A 19,402-nucleotide genomic window follows, 5' to 3' on the forward strand; every position below is an offset into this window, starting at 1 on the left:
AATGGCCTGTGCTTTCAGAAGAAAATCACTAGTAATATTACTAGAAAGATTATAACAAAAATTAAGCTTTAACAAATACTCCAATATTGATGATATCTAGTTTCATAGCATGATATTGTGAAGGAGCAGATAGAACAGTTAGGTATTATATATTATCACACAGTTTTATCTGCTCCTTTATCTGATATCAGTTTACAGGAAACGCTTTTGTCCTCAGTCTCAAACCCTCTTACCTTCCCCAGAGCTTCGAGCACGGCGGCCATCTGCTCACGATAGAGAGGTGTAGAGACCTTATCGATCAGTCCTTGCAGCACCTGGTTCAATATAGTTGAGTTGAGAGGCTGATGCAACTGGTCCAGTAAAAGCCACACAGCTTCACTTGTTGCATTTGACACCAGAGTCACATTAGCCAGCCCAAACTGAGGGTGCACTCTGGCTCCCCCTGTAGCATTGAAGAGCTCCACCTGGAAGCGCTTCGGCGTGGGCATGGATGAGGCGAGGTCAGGGGTGAGGGAAATGTCCAATGATGTGTTACGCTGGCCCACATTGAAGGTCAGCCTACCTTCCTGTTTAGGGAAGTCCATCCCTGCTTTAGCAGGCCGGATTATAAAGGGACCCACAACCTCTTCTCTGGGGAGCTCCTAGAGGAGAAACAGAAAGGTTTCGTGTTGGATGGAGTCACCATTGTTTTGCAAAATAAACCCACATGATTAACACAAATAGAAACTACTGTATGTCAGATTACTCTAGACGATTAAAGGCATAATTCTCATTTGGTGGTCTGCATTCCAACAACAGCAAATGTAGATGAGTGAAGTATGCATCAAACATCCTTTTGTCTCGCTATATGCTCTAGTCCTGATAGATGAAAGGAGTTGACCTGGCCATGTGCCTCAGTGGGGTTTTTGTTTAGCGCAATAGACACTCCCTAACTTTGATCTCCAATATCAAAAAATGAGAGTGCCAGTGAACACTTTATGCCCCTGAGCTGCATGTAGCAAAGATATCTCTTATCATGATGCTTCAGAGAAAAGGAGGGTGGCAATGAGATCAAAGGGGAGAGGAGGAAACATCAAATAAACCATAACTACTATTAATACAGACAGTATAACTGGTTAAAGGGAAGACCACAATCAGAAGAAAAGAAAAATAACTACAAAAAATGCAATTTAGTTCATGTCCCTCTATTTCAAAAGATCTGTGTATCAGCATTATATCAGGCAAAGTCGGTACTCTTGGTGTGTGTCTTTCTAGCATTTCTGCATTACAATTAGAATTCAACTATGACTAAATTTTCCTCTAAACTGCTCTGAAGAAGTATCCCAATTTAGAAGAAGTAAGCATTAAAATGTCCTCATCATGCCTCTAATTTTCCAAGATTTTTTCATGAGGAAAACAAGTGAGGAAAAATAACGACATTGTGCAGTACATCCCAACACTGGTGCTCAGTTGTAGTACGCAGAGCATGACATGATCAAGTTATCAAGTTTTTCTAACTGGCCTAAATAGTTGTTGTGAAAGAGACAAGTTAGACCAGTAAATCATTAGATTTGTTTCTGCTGAAACTCGTGATAAATCAGGTCAACATAACCACGTCAGACAGAAACAAAGAAACATTGTTCAGGTGTTGCAATGATGAATCACATTGGGACTTCCTTCTACACAGAATGACACCTCCAAGGCAAAGCTGAATGAACAAAAAGTACTTCCAATAAATAAGTCAAATAGCAGTGATAAACATAAATTCAACCAATTACAAATACTATTTCAATCGTTTGCACAGTGCATGTTTCGGTGCATATTTTACTGTGCGTATGTGTGTATTCATATGTATGCTTGTGCTTAATTACTCACACACGTGTTTGTTACTTACCAGCGTGCGATATTGTACAGTCATGACTGAAGCTGTGCTTGCTCGTCTGTAGACTTGGAGACTGAGCCTCGTGGTCGTCAGGGTGGCGATGGGCAGTCTGTGACCCACGGCAAAGTACATAATGCCCTGTGGATCGTCGCTCTCCGCCAAGGTGATGTTGGCAAAACGGGTGGTCTCATTAATGGTAGCCCCAGCACCCACCTGGTAAATCTCCACCAAGAACCACGCCTGCTGCTCTGGTTCCTACGGCAACACAGATGGGTGACTGTTTTATTTTGTGCACCACAGCATTTCTTATGAATACACAGATAAATCATTATTCTACCAAATTTCTAATCTATCCTCGTAAATGTAGGATTGAGGATTTCAAGGCCAGCGAGATAGCACTGCTTTCACCGGGAGCCTCTCTCACCTCATCATCCTGGACATCCACAGCGAGAGCACAGAGTATCTCTCCTCTCCTACACAGCGCAGTTCCTGAAGTCTGCGCCAGCTCTTTGGTTAGGTTGACTCCATTGTTGACAAGAGTTAGAGCAGCCTTGCTAAAGGTAACTCTCCAGAAGACCTGCAAATCCTCAAAGGCTCTGAACAGAGGGAGGAAGAGCATACTATAACTACAAACAAGATCTTGACAGCAAGATGTTTCATTTCTGCACTTTTGAACAAAAGGTTAAAAAAAGAAGTTTGTTGTTTTATTACCTGTTTTCTTGTCTCTGCAGATAGAGGAGGGCAGTTCTGTTCTCTGAATCCTCATCCAGAACTTGGCCCATCAGAGAGTTAAGACTAAACCCTACAATGCCGTTATGGAAGTCGCTCCCTGGTGTGGATAGAGAGAGGGAAGGATAAAAAGAACAAAACAGAGATGAAGAGTACAAATTAATTTCCTCATAACCTGACAATTACACAATCATTTTAGTTTGTAATCAATCATACAGGCAGCATAATCAAATAATCTGCCCACTGCAGTGATTATGTGAGAGGCGAGGACCAAAATAGCAGCTGGGGACTAATATAGCAGTGACCTGATGCAAATCAAATGGCATTAGTGAAACCGGAGAAGAACGCTGAATCACTCATTGAGATAACAAACATGTCTGTCTGCTGGTCGATTTGATTAGACCCAAAAGACACACTTGGGGTTAGTCTAGAGCTATAAACAGAAGATGATACAGTCCAGAATACATATCAACACATAAATATGTTCCATCATTTCTATTTGCTAGAACACACTGCAAGCGAAACAGCAATAAATACTACTTATTTTTTATCTTTAATCTCAAACAAAGATCTTTTTCTCGTTATTTTACCAAGGATAGTGATCTTGGCAAAAGCTCCAAAGCCCTGATATGGACTGTCTGTGATTTGCGCTCCTCCCTCTGGATCACTGAGGTAAATGAAGAATACTTCCTGTCCCTCGGGCTCGGAGTCATCCAGGATGAGGAGGATAACCTCTGTCTCATTCTGACCAGCCTGAAGGGACACGATGGTGGACTCCAAGCGGAAGTCCTGTTCCTCTTTTGCAAGAGTCCCAACAGGGTCCACAGTGAAGGGAAGAGGTGTTGTACTTCCATCTGGATAAAAGTGCACAGCAACACAAAAATGTAAACATCACAGTAAAGTACAATAGCATATACTACAATGGAGCTTTAAAGCAGTGCTACAAAACAAACACACACCTCCATATGCTCGGACCTGAACCCTCACAGCCCCAACCACACTGTCGGACCTGCGCACCCTCAGAACCACCCGCCGCTCCTGCTGGGTCTCCTCATCCCTGTCCTCAGGTGTCTGCACCAGTCCAGGTCCAATGCTCAGCACTCCTCCGGTCACATCACTAGCTAGGATGGTGACAGCTGCCACACTGTGCTGAGGGTTGAGGCGAGGAGAGGTATCTGCCCAAGCTAAGTCTGGAGTGAGTACTTGAACATCTGTAAGGTTGACGTGAAAGTACTCATCAGGCTCTGAAAGGGAGTCGTCAAGTATTGAAAGGCGTAAGGAAGAGTTTGTTTGGCGAGGTGAGTCAAAGACCAAACGGCCGTCTGGCACTGCAATAAAGTCCTCTCCTGCTTCGGCACTGCCTGCTACCGTCGTATAGGACAGGCGGGTGGTGTTGCTACGAGAACCGTAGAGTCTCTGAACATAAAGTGTTATAGTCTGGATGTCCTCTGCAATGACCAGCTGGCGGGAATCAGGGGCAAACTGGTAGATTCCCAATGGCTCCACTTCTGCCACAGTAAATCCTGACCTGTGCAGGGAGACCAACATCAGAGTGAGGCTACATTTGACATAGACAAATATGTGAATTCATGATTCAAATGGTAACGTTAGGAAATTGTCTCCTAGGGTGTTGGAATAAAAAGCAAAGGAAATTGAAGAAGCTATACATACTAAAAAGGGGAGGATAATGAACATAGATGATCTTTAGAAAAAAAAATACATAAACGTTATACTCCGCCTCTCTAACTAATAACTGTAATATGCAGCAGTTTTCCGAGTTAACATGTATTTACTCTACCACAACTTCAGACCACTGTGAAACCATTACCTGAGCTTGACAGAACTGGCTGCAGAAGAGCTGGAGGTAGCAGCAGTGAGGTGTATAGCATAGGAAGCCGTCTCAGATGCATCAGCAACAGCTGTCAGAGAAATGGCTTTAGACCTCTCTCCATGGGCCAGGGTCAGCGAGCCTGAATATGAGGAAAGTAGCACATTACCAACAGTAAGAATGCAGGCTGTCATTAGTCCATGTTCGTGCTTGGTATCAGCCTGATCACCAGATTGATGAAACAGAAAGGCATACACTACTAAACATTTAAAATAGGGACACATTCTATATCAAACCATTGATTGTTCAATCATCTTAAAATCATTTGAAAGAAATAATGCAAGCGGTTTGAGATAATGTGTGACAATTCAGTTTTTGTTTTACCTGAACTTGGGGTGACAGCTCCCATTCTGAGCCCCGGAGGAGCCTGTCCTGAAGGATACCCAGCTTTCCACTGCACACTGATGTCCCCAAACAGACCCGTTCGTGTCACCTTTGCTTCACATGTCCCTGTTTCAACACTTGAAACCTGCAGAGCCAGGGAGGCAAAGCCAACCTGCACAACATATGTGAGAGAAGACAGTTAATAATGCTGTTATCTTGTTGCCTCCTCTACCATCAAACCTGGTAAATTGATCAATTAAAATGCTTATTGTTTACTGCTGTCTCTCACAGCACTGAGCTATACATAAATATATATAATTTAAGAGGTAAGGAGAGATATACAAGCATGGGATTAAACACATCAGTATGATACAATATTCTGTTGCTCATAGAGAAAGTTATCTGTTATAAATATATGTGTTATCTGCTGTGTTACATGGACCAGAGAAATATGGTGCAAGTTTGTTGTCTGGTGTCAGAGGAATGATTAAATAACCGGATGTGTATTGACTCTCATGTCTTTCAGCAAGGTAGCAAGTCTTGCATCCTGAGTGCCCTGCAGAGGGGGCAATTTCTCCCACACAGATAAATCATATATCGACAAACAAGCAAAAAACACAACCACAACTCACCTGTGAGCTGGCAGCTTCTTCGGGCACAATCACCGTAGCAACACTGGCCTCATTAAGGAGGCGAGGCGGAGGGCCGAGGATAGGACTGACTAGTCTGACATCAGTCAGCTCTGCTGTGAAGCTCTCACCCACTGACAAAAACACCTGCAGAGAGAAAAGCAGGAAAACTAGTGCCTAAAAACAATATACCGGTAAACTATGATAATTATGAACTCTATAATCATTCAAAGAATTTTAAAGTCTTAATTCAGCTTGTCTCTGCACAAGCATGCTCATCCTTACCTGACTGCTGATGGGCACAGTGATAGTACTGAAGGCCTGTCCCTCTCTCAAGAACAGCCTTCCTTCAGCTTGTCCTCCCAGTATCTCTCCGATGTCCATCACTTCATCTATCCCTCCACTGATCCTATAGCCCACACTAGCGTTGCCAAACAGCCCGGCAAGCCGTGTCACATTCATAACCAGAGTTCTGGTGACCTCAGACCCTGATCCCACTACTATTATGGACTGTTGCTCAGGGTTCAGGGAAAAGACACCGTGGGGCTCATCGTTAGCACGCACCCTGCGGGTGAGAGAGGAAGATTCATTTCAAGTTAATTAAATTTTAGGCTTTTTTTTACCTGGAAGTCAATATGACAAACCTGATGCGTGTCCTGATGAGGTTTGGGTTGGCATCTAGAGTAGCACCACCCTCCACAGCGGTGAGCTGGACAGTGTAGAGCTCCTCTAGCTCTGGCACCGTATCAGGCATCAGGCTGAGGATAATTTCTGCATCCCTTTGGCCTTCCGGGATCACCGCTGAGCCAGCTAAGGCTAGGAAGTCACCTGCTATATCTGAGTCACTCTGTATCTGCCAATGCACCTGAGGTGTGACAGAAAGTAAGGTTGTGTTTAAACTTTAACAGTGGCAACAAAAAATTAATTTCAGCTAGTTTAAAGGCAGAATGAGTCGAATTTGTCGGATGCAGTTTGTAAACACCAGGACGCTCAATGGCACCAGAAGCAAATGCCCAACTGGACCGCGGTTAGAGTGCTCGCCAGCAGGTGAAAGCCAACCACAGATATATTCTCGTTTTGGAACGAGCTTTGTCCACTTGGCATTTCTCCTGGCTATATTTGCATTTTTCCGGTGCTGTGTCCGCAAGCTTCCTCTTGGATGCGTGCTTACTGTATGATCTGGCACCTGGTCGTTACATCTTATAGAGGTTGATACCCAGAAAAGTCCCAAACACAGAAAAATAAGAAAATGCAGTCAGAGGACAGGGTTACTGCAGATACAGACACCACCACACACTTCTAGTGGGTCATAAGTTTTGATTGAAATGGATTATTTTTGTATGAGTCTAGTAGTAAATCCTACTCATTCTGCCTTTAAGCACTGATAATGGATATGATTGATAAAAAATAGGTGTAATATTGGTGTAATCTTACCGTGATGTTACCCATGACACCCTCTCTGCGTGTAATAAACAGGGAAATGTTGAACGGGCCCTCTGCTTCTGTGGATTCATTGTAGACACGCTCTCGAAGAGCATCCTCAGTAAACTGGACGATACCATTTGGGTCACCAAACTTCTCTATCTGGGAGACACATCAGGAGAGAGTAGGGGTGAGTAAGGTGCTGAGGCTTACATCTTATTATTTTTTCCTTCAGGAAAAAGCACTTTTGAAATCAAATTGTGATAATCCTTCTTCAAAACTGATTCATGAGGGTGAAATCAACCTTGTAGGCATTATACAACAAAGTACCTTCAGTGTGATGGAACCAGCCTGAGGATCAACATCCACCTCTCCAGACAGAATGCTGAGCTCTATAACAAATGTCTCCTCCACCTCCACTTCCCCATGGGGGAGAATCCGCAGCTCTATGGCGCGCGCACCTTCCTCTCCATCCCTGAAGAAGAAGGACCCGTTCACAGGCTCTCTAATGTCTGTATTGAACGGAGGAAGTACCTCTCTACTGTTAGGGCCACGAATGATCCAAGCAACCTGTCAGAAGTTAAAACCAGTTTGAATTAGTCGATGGAAGAAAAAACTTCTGTGAGTAAACTGCAAGCAACCATTGCTGAGAGAACTGAAGATATTGTTCCTCGTACCGTTGCGTTGCCCACGAGGCCTCCTGCTCTCTCCAGAACAAGACTGAGTTTCAGAGTGGAGTTAGGATTGACCACAGTGATTAGGCTCTCGTTGAGGAAACGGACCACGCCACTTGGAGAGTCACTCTTGCCGATGGTTATCCTAGCAACTTGTTGAGAGCCTATAACTGCTCCTCCCGTAGCTTCAACCAGCAGGACCTCAAATATCTCTGCATATTCACTGGGGGAGATCATTACAGTGTTAAGTGTTAAATTAAATAATGTCTTCACTCATTATAGTCTCAAATTCATGTTTTTTTTTAAAGTCTGAGCTATTGAATCTTTTTTCTCTACAATTTAACTTGTGCGTAATGTCTTTCCAAGTCAAGATACATTGGTGTAACGGTGCACTAAATATAAATATAAACATTTTAGGGATTAAGCTGGACATTTATTTTAATTATTTCTTCTCTCACCTGTCCAGGTCATCTATAATGGTGACATTGATGTAGCTGGTATTCTGGCCATGGACAAACGTCACTGAGCCATTTTTCAGGATGTAGTCGAGGTCAGGGGTTGCACTCAGGCCTCTAGAAGTGAACTGAGCTGAGACCAGTCCATATAAGCCCACTCTCCTCACCACTTGGATCAACACGGTGCCCACATCCTCCTCAACTGTAAGAAAGAAAGCCAGAAGAAAACATGGATTTTACATAGAGTAAATCTTGTTTTAATAGCTTCTCTATATCAAATCACAGGATAGATTTCAAATTCATGTGACTTTTACCTGTAATGTTGACATAATCCTGGCTGAACTCCAGGACACCTTCAGCATTGTCACTCTTTAGTATCACCACAGCAAGAGAAGAGATGTTGCCTACAGCTGGAGGCTGGTCCAGCTGGAGACCCGACTCCCTTACTGTGTAGTCCACATCACTGACCACCAGAGGGAGACACAGCATGAAGAGTCACTGACATGAAATCTTCAACAGTCACATCAACACTAACTGAAGCCTCTGAAATGCATATTTTATGAATGACTATGACCCGGTGAAGCTATTATAAACATTACAACCAAAAAAGTTGTTACTCCAATTTATCAAATTACCTGACATTGAATAGCTCCACTTCAGTGATGTTTAGGAAGAACATCTCAGTATCCTCTGGAAGACTGTCGTCCTGGATATGTAGTGTGACATGTTGTGAAGTCTGGCCTGGGGAAAAGAGTAGTCGTCCTGAAGCTGGAGCGAAGTCCACTCCACTGATAGCTGTGTTGCCTGAGGTTTGGTAAGTCACCCACACCCCACCCAGACTGCCTAAGGAGCGATCAACTGTCACATTCACCTGCGGTAAAGAGAGAAAATCAAATGACTGTGGGTTATAACCTAATTTGTTAATGAGCCTACTCCATCATATAGCAGATCTATATGTATATCATGTTGTTGACCTCACCATTCCCTCATCCTCGGACACCCTGATCTGGTGCTGGGTGAAGGAGAACAGGCCATAGGGGTTGTCGCTGGCTGCCATAACAATCCTGGCATGCTTGGCTGTGGGACTGATTTCCAATCCAGGAGTGTCGGAAGTCAGAGTAAGCTGGTACTCACGGCGCTCTTCAGGGAGCTCATCATCCAGGGCCTGTTGTCATGATGGATATGACAGGGACATTTTTTATAGAAAGCACATAGAAAGACATAACTATGATGCATTTTGATCTGCATATGTGTATTCTGCTGTGCATTGACACAGGCAAGTGAACTCTACAATCTATATTATTCAGTACCTTCAGCATAATGGTGGCAACAGACTGTCTGTCTCTCATAGTCACAGTGCCAGAGATCGCTTCAAACTCAGAGGCCACAGCTGGAGTGATATTCCAGTACACCCGGACCTCTCCAAACACACCGGGTCCTCGCACAAGACTGGTGGATACACACAAATATACACAAGGATTTTCACATTACATTCTTGATTAATAAACAGAGGCAGTGAAATTTAGTGATACAGTTTGATGTTTATCTCACCTGACCACTGCACTACCATTGTAATCTCCCTGAGGTTCTCCAATGAGGATGTTCCTGGAGGACTCTTCTACTCCAATAATCCCCAGGGCCGCCATGTCCGCCCTGATAGTGATGGTGGCCATGCCTAGAGGAGTACATGAAGAGACCAGGGTAGAGAAGACGGATGAGGAACATGGATATGATTAATGCATCAATGAAAGACAATACTGTACATTTCTTCAATCAACTGATGCACCGGCGGTGTGAGTTTTTTTCATAAACACTGACCATTTAAGGGGTCGACGACAGCTCCACTCTCAGCAGGGAACAGCCGGACAGTGAAATGCTCATCTCCTTCCAGGGCAGTGTCAGCGAGGGCTCTTATCACAAACGTCTTCATCAACTCAGTCTGGAAAGTATGAAAAGTATAGCAGACGTCATGAAGCAACGTACTGTGCAGCACATTAAGATAAAGGCTGTAGTATTGCTCAATATTATTATTACAGGCTAACTAAATCATTCAATACGAATACAAAAACGTAACAATATGTGGTGGGAGAGTGACACCACCCCTTTTATACTGTACCTCAGTGAAGACAAGAGTTCCATTAAAAGGTGAGAGGTCATCTGTAGCCTGGTCTTCCAGCTGCCACCCCAAAGTCACTGCCCCCTCGCCTCCCGCACTACGCAACACTGTTAGTGTCGCCACGGCAGCAGGATCATCCACAAACTCTGGCTCACTGACAGTAACCTAAGACGGGATTGAGTAAGATGATTATTTGTGATATTGAAAAAGGAAAATGAATGAAAATGAATACGTAGTTATAGATAAATTGAGGATCACTGTGATATTAGAGGGATTTCAGATGTAAGTAAGGTAACAAATCTGACGATGGAGAAAGTGTCCTCATGTCTAGAGTAAGTAATTTAGACTCACCTCAAGTTCCTGAAATCCAAAGCGTCCGAGAGGTGAGTCGTTGGGTGGAATGCTGATATTTACAGAGGTCGCTTCTCCCAGTCGAGCACCACCAATCACACGCAGTAAATTCACTCTGAAGGTCTCTGAAGTCTCCACCCGTTCGTCGTCCAAGATGGTGATGGCAATTGTGGCTTCTCTCTAAAAATAAGGATGGGGAAACACAAGCTAACAACCTGGAGGCTGTATGCAATAACCTGTGGACAGCTTCACATCATGGCTTGATGTGATATCAAAAGCAGGTTCATCTCAAATGAGAACAGTTCATCCAGTTACCTGCCCGTCTTGAAAAGTGATGTTCCCAGATGTGGGGCTGAAATCATTAAGTTCAGCAGTGATTGGCTCAGCCTCCCAGTAGATGACCAGTCTTCCAGTTGTACCAGCGAGTCGCACCACTGACAGGAGGAGGATGTGGTCTGGTGGTGGTAGCTCATATGCCAGCACGCTCCCAGGGATATCCTGGACAAAATATTTGGAAATAATGTTTAATTAAGATTGAATATTATTAATAGTATGTGTCACTATTGCATCAGATGAGAAGAATCAAAGATATTAATTATTATATCAGCATTAACATTGCATCTCTACTATTTCACAGTCACAGAGATGACCTCGTGCTCACCTCAGAAACATTGAACTGCAGAATCCCTCGAGGGTCATCGTTCTCCTGGATAGTGACCTCTGCTACTTCCATACCCGGTCTCTTCACACTGGGCTGCCCTGCTCCCACTGATCCTCTAACCAGCTCCACACTGGTGATATTCACCAGGAAACTCTCTGCCAGCTCTGGAAAGTCATCCTAAGAAAACACACATGTACATATACACTAAATAATGGAAAAACATGCATGCTCTCTCTCTATGTTACAAACACATTCATAATTTATACTGCAAAAGGTGAGAAAGAATTAGAGAAGGAGGGTTAGAGAAGGCAGTTTATTGAAGATTAATGTTTATTTCTGGATAAATGCAACAGGAGGAGACAAAGAGGGAAAGGCTTAGGTCACGGTCACACATGCTCGAATGCAGGCAAGTGACAATCGCCTGCCGAGGCGATATTCGTGCTGAATGTGGGCAGTGCTAAGTGGGGTCAACCACACACACGTCTTTGCTACTTCGCCGGTCAAAGTTCATTAAATTTGAACTCCACGCAATGCAGATTTCCACCAGAAGTGAATGTTTTATCCAAGAAAGCAAGTATAAAGAAAAGACTGAAAGCATACAGGCTTAAAATGCAATCAATCTCCCATCTGAGATGTGGGCTCATAGATCTTCTTGCACAATCTCAGCCACAATTTTCTCTTACACCTCCCACACTCACACCCACTCAGGCTGGTGATGCAGATCGACTCCTGTTTCTTGCCTTTAGCCAGGTGTGTGTAGGCCGTCGTACCTGGCATTTAAAGGCTAGTTTTCGGACACAGTCACAGAGCTGCTTATCCTGAAGGCAAGAAACGGGAGTTGATCTGCGTAACCAGGCTGAATGGTCATGAGTGTGGGAGGTGTAAGATAAAATTGTGCAAGAAATACTATTACCCCTTATCTCAGATGGGAGATTGATTGCATTTTAAGTTTGTATGCTCTCAGTCTTTTCTTCATACTTGCTTTCTTGGTTTGTACCTTACATATATATTTGCACTCTTATATAAACTTCTCTATTACTCAGCACTCTCTACTTACCGGTAGGATTGTGACAGTGACAAGGGCCACTGTGGCACCATTTATCATGATGATGGTGTTGTCTTTGGGTGTGTAGTCCTGTCCTGCAGTGGCCTGGTTGGATGGGGGCTGGTACAGGGCCGGCATGGTCTGGTAATGGATTTCCACCTCACCTGAAGAGCCCTGCTCCCTCACTATAGAGAGAGTCACATTGACTGGAACCCCTGTGGGGTGGGAGAACAGGGAGATTACATAAATAAAACAAAACCACAGCATTAAAATTATATTTGCAAGAAGTGTCATGTCATGGAAGATGCCAATAATAACCTAAATCAGTAAAAATCCCATCAAGTTTAGTTAAATAATATTTGAAGGACAATATAAAGGTATGTTACTCTACTACTTGGACTTCTCTGACATTTTGGGCCGCTCTCCAACACACAGATTAAGACAAATCCTAAATTACTTCACATCCAGGAAATCACTGCAGATCTCTTTTACAGTAAATCTCAAAGTGTGATTACTGTAATAGCTACTTAAAAAACCTCATCCAAAAAATAAAGAATGATTGGTATTCAGCAATCAGCTAAATTTACAACAGCTGTTTCTGGAACAAAGATAAAGCAACATTTAGGGATATCTTTGAATAGGTTAGAAATAATGTAAACTAATTACAGTAAATGAGACTCCTCTGCACTGTGATCCAGTAGAAACACACATTCACTGAGAAATCGTCACTCATTTATTCATTTCTTGCGACACAATTCCACTCTTACTCTGTGGTTCTTGTGTTAGTGTGAACTGGGAGTCCAGATGCCATCCAATCACCCCGTAGGGAGAACCATTTGGTAAGATGGCGAGTAGAGCTTGTGCCCGCTGCTTGTCGATGACTGCAGCCTGTCGTAGGTCCTGCAGCCCCACGGTGGTGACATCTATGAGGGTGACGGTCACACTCTCTCTCAGCTCTGGGACACCATCTGCTATCACAGTCAGTGAGATGATGGCCACCGACTGGCCCTCTGAAAATGTTACCTGCAATGTCAAAGCACATTTTAATTTAATTTCACATATTTACGACATCACATTAGAATTTTGTAATTTTTTTTTATTTTGGTAAGCATTTCATTTTCAAACGTGTTGTCGAGAATTCATACAGTAGTGTGTCTTAGGTATGATTGGAGGTTTACTCACCACTCCTGAAGTGGGATAAATGTCTGCCAGGCTGCCAATGGCAGCCCAGTGAACAGTCAGTCTGCCAAAAGTCCCTCTTTTCCTCTCCACAGTGAGAGAAATCTGATTATTTTGCTCCAACTCCTCTACCTCCACAGATAGAGAATTCTGAAAACAGATAATGACAATATATTTCCATATTACAATAGCTTGTGGTAATGCTTAAATACCATTGACATTATTCTGATATGGAGTACATTGAGGTCTAACATGATGAACAAGTGCAAAACCTTTCTAATGTTTAATGTTTATCTGCTCACCTGAGCGAAGCCGATGACTCCATGGGCATCATCGTTGGTTGGGACGATGACAGTCACCTGACCACCAAATCCAATCTCAGCCCCGCCCTTCGGATTCTTCAGGCTGACCTGGAAGTACTCCTGTTCCTCAGGGATGTCATCATCTATGATGTTCACTGCTATCTCTAGCTCGCTGTCGCCTGGTGCAAAGCGCAACTCCCCGAAACTGAATGTGAGAAATTAAAGAAAGCACAGCATGCATTATTTAACTTTCAGGATTTGCTTTTCTGGGCAAAAATTAGCATATCTGTGACTTATAAAAACAATTTGGGCACCTGGGTATGAAATCAGACTGATTGGAGACAGAAGTGAATTCATAAACAGTGGAGCTATTCTCCTCAGTAGAAGCCAAGAGGGTCTTGGTGGTGTTGAGGGACGGGACCACGAGAGAGAAGAAGCTAATGGCTGGAGGGGCCCTCAGGATCATGGCGAGCAGGTTGACATCAGACCTCCAGGAGTAGAGAGATGAGCCATTTCTTCCAGCTAGGAGGACATAAGCTATGAGGAAGAAAACTATTTAATCAGTGTCTGGTCAATTGCTTTTAAAAGTACAAACACAACTGAATAATACAAATGACAGATGCTACCTTTACAAACAAAGCAGTATATGACATATTGTGCTTACTGATCCCAGAAGAAGCAGTGAAGGGGTGAACAGAGGTGAGGCCTGGGTGAGGAATGGACTGATAAAGCTGTGGTGAAAGCTGCCCTGAGCTCCACTGTAACACCTCACAGGACGGAGAAAGACCTGGAGAGAGATACAGGAATGCACGCTGATTTACGTTCTTTCATGCTAGAATAGTATGTTTATGTAAAGTAAGGACTGGTTTGACTGACACACCCAAGAATGACAAATTACAACCTCTGAGTCCCGCTGTGGCTCCGCTCCGCTCCACACTGAGGCCTTTCCCGTTAACCCACAACAGGTCTGAACCGAGAAAACTCACCACTTTTGCAGACTCAGAGGGATTATGTCTCATCAAAATATACAGAGCGTAGTATAAATATATGATTTGGCTTACATCGTGAATTTTGTCATCTTAGCTGAGATAACAGAACAAGGCTGTTTTGTCTGCAACAGACACATAGTTTCTGTGTGCCTTCTAAAGTATCACCGATTTGTTTGTACTATCCTAACCAACGTCTAACCGCTGCACAATCACTAGAAAGTACACTTTGAGTACAACCACAGAAAATAGCATCTCATTATTGCAAAACACAACCATCCTCTAAGCATACCGTAGACTCCAATTTTAGGCCGCTTTTAAATATGTAATCATAGCCTTTTAAAAAGACAGGCTCATACATTTTAAATTTACTAATCTTGTTTGACACATCACTGATGTTCAAATACAAAGAGATTGACAGCAGCTATGCAGATGTGCAAGATAAACAAAGCAGCCTTCATTAATATTATGTGTAATGTCAATGCAAGACAGGTCACCTTCAATAACAACCAACAGGAGAGTGTCCTCTGCTCTGGTGCTGATTGTCTCCACCTGAACGGCTCGGCCGGTGAGTTGGAGAGGCAGTGGATTCTGAAATCTTCCGTTGGTCCACTGAAGCAGAAGGCAGCTGACAGTCTGTCTGTCTATGCACACTAACAGGTAGGGAACAGCTGCACGAGTGAATGGAGTTACACTGAGGATGTCCTCTTCGAAGTCCAGAGTCTGGAGGAGGGTGAAGGAGCCTCCAGTCCAAACAAAAATCTGTAGATTGAACAAAACATTGACTTCAATCATATGAGGCTTGAAATTCCTCCAATGAGGAGCCTTTGTCTGCTTTTAATGATCTTGACATAACTGAAAACAACAGTGGGAGAGTCTGCCTCACCTGGCTTGATGCTATTAGATAATCTCTGCCTTCAGTGGAGAAGTGTTTCACGTCCAGAGCTTCAACACCTAAGGTTTGTTCCTACAGAAATCAAAACATATGAAGATAATACAAGACAATACTACAGTGTTAGAGTAACGTACAAAAATTTGATGGTAATGTTGTACAATGATTGGGTTAATACTTACCAATGTGATATTGAGGTCCATCTGCAATTTGAAGATGCTGAGGTTGGCAGCAGGGGAGAAGGGAGGGCCACTATGTGTGATGCCTATGTAGGTAGAGCCATTCACTGCAAACCCCACACAAGAGCTTGGGTCCTGAATCCTAACAGACTGCAATGACCAACAGAGAAAGAGAGAGAGATTATTACTGTATGCTCACAATGTAATTTGGCGCAAATTAGCTTGAGGTTTACTGCTAATCCAATTCCTACTGTATTTTACTCTCTATTGTATGTGTTTACAGTAGGTACATCATGTGCTTGTTGGGGGACAATGCTGTTGTTAGCCTACCTCTACTGGCACAAAAACACCCTGCCACCGATAAAGAGTGGCCAAGGTGTGGGAGGACCCAACAATGGGCCTCCTATCCAGCCTCATAGCCAGGAATGAAGGCCCTTCGGGAAGGGAGCACCAAGAAGAGGTGGGGTTGTCCTCAAAGCTCTGGTAAACACCCATCACTGAGAGGTGACCCTCTAGAAGAAAAAAGGAGGAAAAAAATAATTATTGCATTGCTTATTGGAAGGAAATGAACCACAGAAGAAAAGAGGGGCATTGATGAGTGTTCGGGAAGTTTGGGTGACTTTGAATTAAGACATTTATCGGTTTCACCAGAGGCAATAGCTGTGTCAGACTGTGTCTCCCATTCCACGCTGACAGCTGACTCCAGACCATTACTGCGAGACACGGTGAGGAAGACCGCTCTGCCACCTTCATCAGCAACCACTTCTGTGTTAGTTCTGTACAGAAAACACACACTGAATAAGACTATACAAACACAATTTTGCATGAGTTTTTGCATGTTTGTGTGTGCCATAGCTACATGTACAAATGCCATTATATACTGCAAGTGTTTATGATATTCAACAACATATGACCTGTTGATAGTAGGTCCGATGCGGAACAAGCCAGAAGGAGCCAAGTTCTCCAGGACAGTGATGAGAGTTTGAAGTTGTTCACCCATCCGTGCACCTCCTGTTGGGCTGGAAAGGGTCACTGTGAAGGTTTCATTCGCTTCAGGCTCAGCATCCAATACTGCCCAGATCTCCAGCATCTGAAATATAACACAATAATCATGTTTTCTCATGTATGTGATTGAATGCTGTAAAGCTAGTAAAAATCTGCTTTCCCTCACCTTAAATCTGACTCCGTCCTCTAGCACCACAAACCCTTGTGCTGGCATCAAATCGCCCTCCGCCAGGCTGCCGTTGGCGTTAGTAACGGTAAACTGCACCGTCACGGTGCCAAATGTGCCTTCCTCAGGGTTCCGAACCACGTACAGGGTGGCTACGCTCTCACTCAGCCCAGACACAGACGTAGGCTCCTTCAATAAGAAATGCTCAGTGGTGTTAAAGGAAATGACACCGTGTCCATCGTCACTGGCCAGGATTTTCACGGTGGCTATAAGAAAACAGAAACATGTAGTTTAGGTAGATAATATCATAGTTACTAAACTGTATTCTATTCTCTAACACCATATTACACCGTTTTCAGTGTAATATGATGTGTTTTTCTTTACATCACCCAAAAGAAAATTGATAGGTGTAGTATACAATCTTGTATCATTGTGTATGATTCCTCATTTCTTGTTCCATTGTAAATAATGCAGTCAAGTAAGCAATAGTACTAGGGCTGACCTGAATGCTTGGAAGCCTCGACCGTTGCCATGGTATTCGACCTCCAAATCACTATTTGAATGCTTTGTTTTTAATTTGATATATATATATATATATATATATATATATATATATATACAGTATTATATGTAATAATAATTCTGTGTAAATCCCAAAATAGCACATGAAATAAGTAATAATCCCACAACATTACTCATTATTCATATTCAACATTCATTATTATTAATTTGTTGTGTGTAGAGGTGCTTGTGTGTATATGTGTTGTATATTTTAACTGAATATGCACTGGAAGCTTGTATTTCACTTATGCTGCTCCGGAAATTTCAGAAATGTTATTGTATTCTATTCTGCCCTCCCTACAGTATCTACCTGTGGTATTGGTGCCCAGCTCCAGCCCAGAGGAAGGCTCGGACAGGATGAGCTGGAATCGCTCAGCTCCCTCTGGAATGGCGTCATCGATGATCTGCACTTCTACAAACTTATGCCTTTCGCCATCAACAAAATGGAGCATCTGTGTGGACAGAGGGGTTTTCAGTTTAAACACTTCACTACATGTCTGTGAAGACTCTCAGTCATCCAGGTCATGGTCTATATATAGGGGCTAGGTCAAGGGCAACTGGACTTGCTTTAGATTCTTGAAAACCCTTTGACTCTCATCCAAAAGGTTTCTTTGGATCATCTTCTTCAGAAGTGAGGAGCCTTTTTGGATGAGAGGTAAAACGTCTTAAGGATCTAAAGCAAGTCCAGCTGCTCTTGACTTAGCCCCTGTGGATGTTCATGCTACAACAAATATTGCTTGATGTCCTGTATAAGTATGTACAGTACGTCTGTGATTTTGTGTGTAATGTTTGAATGCTTTGTATGGCTCACCGTTTCACTGGTGTTGTAGTCCAGTCCCTGTTGAGCTTCCAAGTTCTGAGCGTAGAAGAAGAGTGAGACATTTCCATACGTCCCCTTGTTCCTGTAGGCCACTAGAGTCAGTACTCCTATTGTTTCATTCACTTCAAACCTGGAAACCACGACATATTTGGATGAGAAAAACAATTAGAGTATGAACAAATCAACATAATAACAGTGTTACTTGTGGGTGCATTTCTTACATGGTGTTTGTCCATTCAATGACTCCTCTAATTCCATCATTAGCAGCAATGCTAACCTCTGCCACCAAACCCTGGGTGTCTAGGGAAATAACATCATACAAACAGTCAATTGGTTATTATGACTGCAGTTAAAAGTTTAGTGTTAGCGTCAGCGCTGACTTCAGGGCTGTAACTACAGTGCAAGCACCAACAGAAAGATGAGGAAACTGCAGAGGATCTAACTTCCGTCATGGCACATTTAAGCGAAGGTTTACAGCTGAGAAGCGTCTCCTGTAAGTGGCTTGGGAGGCTGAGCAGCCAAGTCTTTTGGGTGGACTGATTTATGACCCCCTGAATAGTCTTCTCCCATTCAATCTATGGCCAAGACACTGGGAGGCCAGCTACGGGTTTAGTTTGGCCTTCTCTCTCCTCACCACACAGTGCTACTCGGCTCCCACCAAATCCCCAGGCTTCCTCAATCATGGAAAGCATCAATCTCACCATCCAAGCCACATAATGACTGCTGCCAAAAGAGCGGCCGTGTGTTTACTGTGTGTCTCCACGCAGAGGAAGGCCGATAGTATTCCGGGAGCCTGCCGCTGTGCCCGTAGTATTCTGTCTACTCATCACTTTCTAAAGTTACTCATTCATAAATTGGACTGTGGTTTGGGATTATGCAAAAGCAGTAGCAGTAACTACCAAGCTCTTGCATTTTGACAGTCAACTACAATGTTGTAGTTTAATGTAATACTGTACATCAAACTACATGACATTTTAGGCAAAGCTTATGAACATACAGATGTGTATTTTACCTGGCAATGTGCAATACGCAACCTCTACACATCAAACAGAGCAAACGGTGAGAAATTATTAACAGGAAAGAAGGAAAGTGATTTAATAAAATAAAAAAAGGAAAAGAAAAATACATCAGAAAAAAGTAGAACAAACAGAGAGAAA

General features: G+C 43.2%; 1 protein-coding gene across 2 annotated transcripts in view; it reads right to left on the reverse strand.

Moving 5' to 3' along the window:
• The window catches only part of adgrv1 (adhesion G protein-coupled receptor V1), a 116,692-nt gene that overhangs the window by 53,953 nt on the left and 43,337 nt on the right, over positions 1-19,402 (reverse strand). For both annotated transcript variants that reach the window (XM_037778492.1, XM_037778490.1), the window contains 42 exons: positions 19,258-19,281; positions 18,467-18,545; positions 18,237-18,375; positions 17,736-17,877; positions 16,865-17,130; positions 16,608-16,783; positions 16,342-16,469; positions 16,024-16,205; positions 15,697-15,843; positions 15,509-15,589; positions 15,120-15,384; positions 14,301-14,423; positions 13,951-14,173; positions 13,637-13,841; positions 13,338-13,484; positions 12,923-13,178; positions 12,168-12,370; positions 11,111-11,287; positions 10,765-10,947; positions 10,450-10,629; positions 10,099-10,263; positions 9,801-9,921; positions 9,534-9,657; positions 9,293-9,431; positions 8,962-9,147; positions 8,618-8,853; positions 8,297-8,445; positions 7,986-8,184; positions 7,531-7,750; positions 7,184-7,423; positions 6,866-7,015; positions 6,076-6,296; positions 5,717-5,996; positions 5,435-5,578; positions 4,803-4,974; positions 4,419-4,560; positions 3,550-4,118; positions 3,181-3,444; positions 2,573-2,690; positions 2,286-2,457; positions 1,874-2,116; positions 234-641 (listed from right to left, as the gene is read on the reverse strand). In XM_037778492.1, the coding sequence (XP_037634420.1) occupies positions 234-641; positions 1,874-2,116; positions 2,286-2,457; positions 2,573-2,690; positions 3,181-3,444; positions 3,550-4,118; positions 4,419-4,560; positions 4,803-4,974; positions 5,435-5,578; positions 5,717-5,996; positions 6,076-6,296; positions 6,866-7,015; positions 7,184-7,423; positions 7,531-7,750; positions 7,986-8,184; positions 8,297-8,445; positions 8,618-8,853; positions 8,962-9,147; positions 9,293-9,431; positions 9,534-9,657; positions 9,801-9,921; positions 10,099-10,263; positions 10,450-10,629; positions 10,765-10,947; positions 11,111-11,287; positions 12,168-12,370; positions 12,923-13,178; positions 13,338-13,484; positions 13,637-13,841; positions 13,951-14,173; positions 14,301-14,423; positions 15,120-15,384; positions 15,509-15,589; positions 15,697-15,843; positions 16,024-16,205; positions 16,342-16,469; positions 16,608-16,783; positions 16,865-17,130; positions 17,736-17,877; positions 18,237-18,375; positions 18,467-18,545; positions 19,258-19,281 (7,988 nt within the window). The remainder of the gene's footprint in view (positions 1-233; positions 642-1,873; positions 2,117-2,285; positions 2,458-2,572; positions 2,691-3,180; positions 3,445-3,549; positions 4,119-4,418; positions 4,561-4,802; positions 4,975-5,434; positions 5,579-5,716; positions 5,997-6,075; positions 6,297-6,865; positions 7,016-7,183; positions 7,424-7,530; positions 7,751-7,985; positions 8,185-8,296; positions 8,446-8,617; positions 8,854-8,961; positions 9,148-9,292; positions 9,432-9,533; positions 9,658-9,800; positions 9,922-10,098; positions 10,264-10,449; positions 10,630-10,764; positions 10,948-11,110; positions 11,288-12,167; positions 12,371-12,922; positions 13,179-13,337; positions 13,485-13,636; positions 13,842-13,950; positions 14,174-14,300; positions 14,424-15,119; positions 15,385-15,508; positions 15,590-15,696; positions 15,844-16,023; positions 16,206-16,341; positions 16,470-16,607; positions 16,784-16,864; positions 17,131-17,735; positions 17,878-18,236; positions 18,376-18,466; positions 18,546-19,257; positions 19,282-19,402) is intronic.

This window comes from Sebastes umbrosus, chromosome 8 (assembly GCF_015220745.1).
Source record: "Sebastes umbrosus isolate fSebUmb1 chromosome 8, fSebUmb1.pri, whole genome shotgun sequence".
NCBI lineage: Eukaryota > Metazoa > Chordata > Actinopteri > Perciformes > Sebastidae > Sebastes > Sebastes umbrosus.